Here is a 10,000-nt window from a genome sequence, read left to right on the forward strand (position 1 = left end):
TTCACCTGTAGACACCTGTAGACACCTGTCAGTCATGATGTTCACCTGTAGACACCTGTAGACACCTGTCATTCATGATGTCCACCTGTCGACACCTGTCAGTCATGATGTCCACCTGTAGACACCTGTCAGTCATGATGTCCACCTGTAGACATCTGTCGTCATGATGTCCACCTGTAGACACTTGTCGTCATGATGTCCACCTGTAGACACCTGTCGTCATGATGTCCACCTGTAGACACCTGTCGTCATGATGTCCACCTGTAGACACCTGTCGTCATGATGTCCACCTGTAGACACTTGTCGTCATGATGTCCACCTGTAGACACCTGTCAGTCATGATGTCCACCTGTAGACACCTGTCGTCATGATGTCCACCTGTAGACACCTGTCAGTCATGATGTCCACCTGTAGACACCTGTCAGTCATGATGTCCACCTGTAGACACCTGTCAGTCATGATGTCCACCCGTAGACACCTGTCAGTCATGATGTCCACCTGTAGACACCTGTAGACACCTGTCAGTCATGATGTCCACCTGTAGACACCTGTCAGTCATGATGTCCACCTGTAGACACCTGTCGTCATGATGTCCACCTGTAGACACCTGTCGTCATGATGTCCACCTGTAGACACCTGTCAGTCATGATGTCCACCTGTAGACACCTGTCAGTCATGATGTCCACCTGTAGACACTTGTCGTCATGATGTCCACCTGTAGAGACCTGTCGTCATGATGTCCACCTGTAGACACCTGTCGTCATGATGTCCACCTGTAGACACCTGTCAGTCATGATGTCCACCTGTAGACACCTGTCGTCATGATGTCCACCTGTAGACACCTGTCGTCATGATGTCCACCTGTAGACATCTGTCAGTCATGATGTCCACCTGTAGACACCTGTCAGTCATGATGTCCACCTGTAGACACCTGTCGTCATGATGTCCACCTGTAGACACCTGTCGTCATGATGTCCACCTGTAGACACCTGTCGTCATGATGTCCACCTGTAGACACCTGTCGTCATGATGTCCACCTGTAGACACCTGTCAGTCATGATGTCCACCTGTAGACACCTGTCAGTCATGATGTCCACCTGTAGACACCTGTCAGTCATGATGTCCACCTGTAGACACCTGTCGTCATGATGTCCACCTGTAGACACCTGTCGTCATGATGTCCACCTGTAGACACTTGTCAGTCATGATGTCCACCTGTAGACACTTGTCGTCATGATGTCCACCTGTAGACACTTGTCGTCATGATGTCCACCTGTAGACACCTGTCGTCATGATGTCCACCTGTAGACACCTGTCGTCATGATGTCCACCTGTAGACACCTGTCGTCATGATGTCCACCTGTAGACACCTGTCAGTCATGATGTCCACCCGTAGACACCTGTCAGTCATGATGTCCACCTGTAGACACCTGTCAGTCATGATGTCCACCTGTAGACACCTGTCAGTCATGATGTCCACCTGTAGACACTTGTCGTCATGATGTCCACCTGTAGACACCTGTCGTCATGATGTCCACCTGTAGACACCTGTCGTCATGATGTCCACCTGTAGACACCTGTCGTCATGATGTCCACCTGTAGACACCTGTCGTCATGATGTCCACCTGTAGACACTTGTCGTCATGATGTCCACCTGTAGACACTTGTCGTCATGATGTCCACCTGTAGACACCTGTCGTCATGATGTCCACCTGTAGACACCTGTCGTCATGATGTCCACCTGTAGACACCTGTCGTCATGATGTCCACCTGTAGACACTTGTCAGTCATGATGTCCACCTGTAGACACTTGTCGTCATGATGTCCACCTGTAGACACCTGTCGTCATGATGTCCACCTGTAGACACCTGTCAGTCATGATGTCCACCTGTAGACACCTGTCGTCATGATGTCCACCTGTAGACACTTGTCGTCATGATGTCCACCTGTAGACACCTGTCAGTCATGATGTCCACCTGTAGACACTTGTCGTCATGATGTCCACCTGTAGACACCTGTCAGTCATGATGTCCACCTGTAGACACTTGTCGTCATGATGTCCACCTGTAGACACCTGTCAGTCATGATGTCCACCTGTAGACACTTGTCAGTCATGATGTCCACCTGTAGACACTTGTCGTCATGATGTCCACCTGTAGACACCTGTCGTCATGATGTCCACCTGTAGACACCTGTCAGTCATGATGTCCACCTGTAGACACCTGTCGTCATGATGTCCACCTGTAGACACTTGTCGTCATGATGTCCACCTGTAGACACCTGTCAGTCATGATGTCCACCTGTAGACACTTGTCGTCATGATGTCCACCTGTAGACACTTGTCGTCATGATGTCCACCTGTAGACACCTGTCAGTCATGATGTCCACCCGTAGACACCTGTCAGTCATGATGTCCACCTGTAGACACCTGTCAGTCATGATGTCCACCTGTAGACACCTGTCAGTCATGATGTCCACCTGTAGACACTTGTCGTCATGATGTCCACCTGTAGACACCTGTCGTCATGATGTCCACCTGTAGACACCTGTCGTCATGATGTCCACCTGTAGACACCTGTCGTCATGATGTCCACCTGTAGACACCTGTCGTCATGATGTCCACCTGTAGACACTTGTCGTCATGATGTCCACCTGTAGACACTTGTCGTCATGATGTCCACCTGTAGACACCTGTCGTCATGATGTCCACCTGTAGACACCTGTCGTCATGATGTCCACCTGTAGACACCTGTCGTCATGATGTCCACCTGTAGACACTTGTCAGTCATGATGTCCACCTGTAGACACTTGTCGTCATGATGTCCACCTGTAGACACCTGTCGTCATGATGTCCACCTGTAGACACCTGTCAGTCATGATGTCCACCTGTAGACACCTGTCGTCATGATGTCCACCTGTAGACACTTGTCGTCATGATGTCCACCTGTAGACACCTGTCAGTCATGATGTCCACCTGTAGACACTTGTCGTCATGATGTCCACCTGTAGACACCTGTCAGTCATGATGTCCACCTGTAGACACTTGTCGTCATGATGTCCACCTGTAGACACCTGTCAGTCATGATGTCCACCTGTAGACACTTGTCAGTCATGATGTCCACCTGTAGACACTTGTCGTCATGATGTCCACCTGTAGACACCTGTCGTCATGATGTCCACCTGTAGACACCTGTCAGTCATGATGTCCACCTGTAGACACCTGTCGTCATGATGTCCACCTGTAGACACTTGTCGTCATGATGTCCACCTGTAGACACCTGTCAGTCATGATGTCCACCTGTAGACACTTGTCGTCATGATGTCCACCTGTAGACACTTGTCGTCATGATGTCCACCTGTAGACACCTGTCGTCATGATGTCCACCTGTAGACACTTGTCGTCATGATGTCCACCTGTAGACACCTGTCAGTCATGATGTCCACCTGTAGACACTTGTCGTCATGATGTCCACCTGTAGACACTTGTCGTCATGATGTCCACCTGTAGACACCTGTCGTCATGATGTCCACCTGTAGACACCTGTCGTCATGATGTCCACCTGTAGACACCTGTCGTCATGATGTCCACCTGTAGACACCTGTCAGTCATGATGTCCACCCGTAGACACCTGTCAGTCATGATGTCCACCTGTAGACACCTGTCAGTCATGATGTCCACCTGTAGACACCTGTCAGTCATGATGTCCACCTGTAGACACTTGTCGTCATGATGTCCACCTGTAGACACCTGTCGTCATGATGTCCACCTGTAGACACCTGTCGTCATGATGTCCACCTGTAGACACCTGTCGTCATGATGTCCACCTGTAGACACCTGTCGTCATGATGTCCACCTGTAGACACTTGTCGTCATGATGTCCACCTGTAGACACTTGTCGTCATGATGTCCACCTGTAGACACCTGTCGTCATGATGTCCACCTGTAGACACCTGTCGTCATGATGTCCACCTGTAGACACCTGTCGTCATGATGTCCACCTGTAGACACTTGTCAGTCATGATGTCCACCTGTAGACACTTGTCGTCATGATGTCCACCTGTAGACACCTGTCGTCATGATGTCCACCTGTAGACACCTGTCAGTCATGATGTCCACCTGTAGACACCTGTCGTCATGATGTCCACCTGTAGACACTTGTCGTCATGATGTCCACCTGTAGACACCTGTCAGTCATGATGTCCACCTGTAGACACTTGTCGTCATGATGTCCACCTGTAGACACCTGTCAGTCATGATGTCCACCTGTAGACACTTGTCGTCATGATGTCCACCTGTAGACACCTGTCAGTCATGATGTCCACCTGTAGACACTTGTCAGTCATGATGTCCACCTGTAGACACTTGTCGTCATGATGTCCACCTGTAGACACCTGTCGTCATGATGTCCACCTGTAGACACCTGTCAGTCATGATGTCCACCTGTAGACACCTGTCGTCATGATGTCCACCTGTAGACACCTGTCAGTCATGATGTCCACCTGTAGACACCTGTCAGTCATGATGTCCACCTGTAGACACCTGTCAGTCATGATGTCCACCTGTAGACACTTGTCGTCATGATGTCCACCTGTAGACACCTGTCAGTCATGATGTCCACCTGTAGACACTTGTCGTCATGATGTCCACCTGTAGACACTTGTCGTCATGATGTCCACCTGTAGACACCTGTCAGTCATGATGTCCAACTGTAGACACCTGTCAGTCATGATGTCCACCTGTAGACACCTGTCAGTCATGATGTCCACCTGTAGACACCTGTCGTCATGATGTCCACCTGTAGACACCTGTCAGTCATGATGTCCACCTGTAGACACCTGTCGTCATGATGTCCACCTGTAGACACCTGTCGTCATGATGTCCACCTGTAGACACCTGTCAGTCATGATGTCCACCTGTAGACACCTGTCGTCATGGCAACATATTTAACACTTCAAACGATGAAGCTTCATTTTTTTAAATGTCATTTATTTAATGATTCATTTTAAACTTAAACTTGTTTAAATCATATTTAAATCATATTTAAATCATATTTAAATCACGTTATAATGAGCCTTCAGACTCGACCAACAGAGCTCAGAGCTACTGATCATGTGCTTCTACGTTAGCACGTGATTGGCTGAAGGTTTGTCAAGAACTTTGGTTCAAAGTTCACGCTTTAGGACCAACATTGGTTTGATATTTGAAGAGGTCAGAGGTCACTGCCGGTCCTGACCTGCTCATGTGTTTCCAGCCTGAGCTGAACAACGAGGTCTTTGACGAAAGCGTTCAGGGTCAGCAGAGGTCAGCGGGGGGGGTCTCCCCTCGCTGCCCTCTGACCTCCGACCGCCGCGAGTACATGAGCCTGGCGGCCGTACCTCGTCTCTCCAGGCCCTCCCTGGACCTGCAGGTACCCCGACCTCAGTGCTGCTCCTGCTGGTGGTGGTTCTGCCTCTCGGTCCGTCCTGGACCCAAATATCTGTTTCTGGTGCCGCTCTGACCCGGGGCTTCCTCTCCTGCTCTGATTTAACTGAAGAATCAAACATTTCCGTTACTCACAAATTCAACACAAGTACTCTGACACTGAAGTACTCTGACACTGCAGTACTCTGACACTGCAGTACTCTGAAACTGAAGTACTCTGACACTGAAGTACTCTGACACTGAAGTACTCTGACACTGCAGTACTCTGACACTGAAGTACTCTGACACTGCAGTACTCTGACACTGCATTACTCGTCTGACACTGCAGTACTCTGACACTGAAGTACTCTGACACTGCAGTACTCTGACACTGCAGTACTCTGAAACTGAAGTACTCTGACACTGAAGTACTCTGACACTGAAGTACTCTGACACTGCAGTACTTTGACACTGCAGTACTCTGACACTGCATTACTCGTCTGACACTGCAGTACTCTGACACTGAAGTACTTTGACACTGAAGTACTTTGACACTGAAGTACTCTGACAATTAAGTACTTTGACACTGCAATACTCTGACACTGCAGTACTTTGACACTGCAGTACTTTGACACTGCAGTACTCTGACACTGAAGTACTTTGACACATCAACAGTGAAACACTAAAGTTCTGATGTCGCTCACACGATCATCTGCAGTCGTTCATGTTCTCTGAGCATCAAACCTTCTCGTCCTCAGGAAGGTTCTCCTGGTCGAGGTTCTCCAGAGCAGAGGTCCTTCAGGGACCGACAGAAGTACTTTGAGATGGACGTGAAGCAGCAGACGCCGGACAAGCCTCGTCCTCGAGTGTCGCTGGTGGGAGAAGATGATCTGAAGAAGATGAGGGAGGAGGAAGGTGAGTCCTCCTGCTCCTCCTCTTGTTCCTGCTGCTCCTCCTGCTCCTCCTCTTGTTCCTGCTGCTCCTCCTCCTGCTCCTCCTGCTCCTTCTCCTCCTGCTCCTCCTGCTCCTCTTGCTCCTCCTGCTCCTCTTGCTCCTCCTGCTTCTTCACCTGCTCCTCCTGCTCCACCTGCTCCTCCTGTTCCTCCTCACTCTGGGTTCCTCCCCTCAGAGAGGAAGTTCGAGCAGCGAGCGCGCGAGTACCTCCTGGACGAGGACGAGGAGGACGAGGAGGACGAGGACATCTCCAAGCAGGTGGCCCACATGAAGGCGTCGGGGAAGGTTCTGCTGGACGGCGTGGAGTACAGCGTGGAGCCGGCGTCAGGCTCCGCCCCCCAGAACAACAGCAGCTCCGGGTACGTCCAGGAACTCAGACTCCTCCGTGTACTCCTGCTCAACACTGGCTCGCGCAGGTCTGTGGACGACAAGGTGGACTCTCAGAGGAACTCGCTGGAGGACTACAGGCTGGAGCCGAGACCCATGAGCGGGTACTTCCTGTTTGAGTGTTTATGGTCAAAATACATGGTTTTAGTTTTTAAATTCAACAGAGTTACTGATCAAACTTTCATCCAATCATGTGACCATCATGGGTTCATAATGTGACCATCATGGGTTCATCATGTGACCATCATGGGTTCATCATGGGTTCATCATGTGACCATCATGGGTTCATCATGGGTTCATCATGTGACCATCATGGGTTCATCATGGGTTCATCATGTGACCATCATGGGTTCATCATGTGACCATCATGGGTTCATCATGTGACCATCATGGGTTCATCATGGGTTCATCATGTGACCATCATGGGTTCATCATGGGTTCATCATGTGACCATCATGGGTTCATCATGTGACCATCATCATGGGTTCATCATGTGACCATCATGGGTTCATCATGGGTTCATCATGTGACCATCATGGGTTCATCATGGGTTCATCATGGGTTCATCATGTGACCATCATGGGTTCATCATGTGACCATCATCATGGGTTCATCATGTGACCATCATGGGTTCATCATGGGTTCATCATGTGACCATCATGGGTTCATCATGTGACCATCATGGGTTCATCATGTGACCATCATGGGTTCATCATGGGTTCATCATGTGACCATCATGGGTTCATCATGTGACCATCATGGGTTCATCATGTGACCATCATGGGTTCATCATGTGACCATCATGGATTCATCATGGGACCATCATGGGTTCATCATGGGTTCATCATGGGACCATCATGAGACCATCATGGGTTCATCAGGTGACCATCATGGGTTCATCATGTGACCATCATGGGTTCATCATGTGACCATCATGGGTTTATCATGGGTTCATCATGAGACCATCATGGGTTCATCATGGGTTCATCATGTGACCATCATGGGTTCATCATGGGACCATCATGAGACCATCATGGGTTCATCATGTGACCATCATGGGTTCATCATGTGACCATCATGGGTTCATCATGTGACCATCATGGGTTCATCATGGGTTCATCATGTGACCATCATGGGTTCATCATGGGTTCATCATGTGACCATCATGGGTTCATCATGTGACCATCATGGGTTCATCATGTGACCATCATGGGTTCATCATGGGTTCATCATGTGACCATCATGGGTTCATCATGTGACCATCATGGGTTCATCATGTGACCATCATCATGGGTTCATCATGTGACCATCATGGGTTCATCATGGGTTCATCATGTGACCATCATGGGTTCATCATGGGTTCATCATGGGTTCATCATGTGACCATCATGGGTTCATCATGTGACCATCATCATGGGTTCATCATGTGACCATCATGGGTTCATCATGGGTTCATCATGTGACCATCATGGGTTCATCATGTGACCATCATGGGTTCATCATGGGTTCATCATGTGACCATCATGGGTTCATCATGGGTTCATCATGTGACCATCATGGGTTCATCATGTGACCATCATGGGTTCATCATGTGACCATCATGGGTTCATCATGTGACCATCATGGATTCATCATGGGACCATCATGGGTTCATCATGGGTTCATCATGGGACCATCATGAGACCATCATGGGTTCATCAGGTGACCATCATGGGTTCATCATGTGACCATCATGGGTTCATCATGTGACCATCATGGGTTTATCATGGGTTCATCATGAGACCATCATGGGTTCATCATGGGTTCATCATGTGACCATCATGGGTTCATCATGGGACCATCATGAGACCATCATGGGTTCATCATGAGACCATCATGGGTTCATCATGGGTTCATCATGAGACCATCATGGGTTCATCATGTGACCATCATGGGTTCATCATGTGACCATCATCATGGGTTCATCATGGGACCATCATGTGACCATCATGTGACCATCACGTGACCATCAAGGGTTCATCATGTGACCATCATGGGTTCATCATGGGACCATCATGTGACCATCATGGGTTCATCATGGGTTCATCATGTGACCATCATGGGTTCATCATGGGACCATCATGTGACCATCATGGGTTCATCATGGGACCATCATGGGTTCATCATGAGACCATCATGGGTTCATCATGTGACCATCATGGGACCATCATGGGTTCATCATGAGACCATCATGGGTTTATCATGGGTTCATCATGTGACCATCATGGGTTCATCATGTGACCATCATGGGACCATCATGAGACCATCATGGGTTCATCATGAGACCATCATGGGTTCATCATGGGTTCATCATAAGACCATCATGGGTTCATCATGTGACCATCATGGGTTCATCATGAGACCATCATGGGTTCATCATGTGACCATCATGGGTTCATCATGGGACCATCATGTGACCATCATGTGTTCATCATGTGACCATTAAGGGTTCATCATGTGACCATCATGGGTTCATCATGGGACCATCATGTGACCATCATGGTTTCATCATGTGGCCATCATGGGTTCATCATGGGACCATCATGAGACCATCATTGGTTCATCAGGTGACCATCATGGGTTCATCATGGGACCATCATGGGTTCATCAGGTGACCATCATGTGACCATCATGGGTTCATCATGTGACCTTAATGGGACCATCATGGGTTCATCATGTGACCATTGTGGGTTCATCATGGGACCATCATGGGTTCATCAGGTGAGCGCTTTGTGTACTTACTTACCATCATGGGTTCATCATGTGACCATCATGGGTTCATCATGTGACCATCATGGGTTCATCATGTGACCATCATGGGTTCATCGTGTGACCATCATGGGTTCATCATGTGACCATCATGGGTTCATCGTGTGACCATCATGGGTTCATCATGTGACCATCATGGGACCATCATGTGACCATCATGGGTTCATCATGTGACCATCATGGGTTCATCATGTGACCATCACGTGACCATCATGGGTTCATCATGGGTTCATCATGTGACCATCATGGGTTCATCATGTGACCATCACGTGACCATCATGGGTTCATCATGGGTTCATCATGTGACCATCACGTGACCATCATGGGTTCATCATGTGACCATCGTGGGTTTATCATGTGACCTTAATGGGACCATCATGGGAGGAGCACATGATCAGTAGCTCTGTTGGTTTGTTCTGCTGACTCTATTATAACAACTTTTATATTGAA

At 48.8% G+C, this 10,000-nt stretch overlaps 1 protein-coding gene across 14 annotated transcripts in view; it reads left to right on the top strand.

Annotated features, from left to right (window-relative positions):
- scrib (scribble planar cell polarity protein) overlaps positions 1 to 10,000 on the top strand; it is a 106,175-nt gene that overhangs the window by 79,870 nt on the left and 16,305 nt on the right. For 11 of the 14 annotated variants that reach the window (XM_087788413.1, XM_087788400.1, XM_087788404.1 and 8 more), the window contains 3 exons: positions 5,253 to 5,408; positions 6,160 to 6,316; positions 6,531 to 6,846. In XM_087788413.1, coding sequence (XP_087644539.1) covers positions 5,253 to 5,408; positions 6,160 to 6,316; positions 6,531 to 6,846 — 629 coding nt within the window. The remainder of the gene's footprint in view (positions 1 to 5,252; positions 5,409 to 6,159; positions 6,317 to 6,530; positions 6,847 to 10,000) is intronic. The other 3 variants (XM_087788411.1, XM_087788412.1, XM_087788401.1) reach the window with 2 other exon arrangements.

Source organism: Callionymus lyra, chromosome 4 (genome assembly GCF_982586985.1).
Source record: "Callionymus lyra chromosome 4, fCalLyr1.hap1.1, whole genome shotgun sequence".
Classification (NCBI taxonomy): domain Eukaryota; kingdom Metazoa; phylum Chordata; class Actinopteri; order Syngnathiformes; family Callionymidae; genus Callionymus; species Callionymus lyra.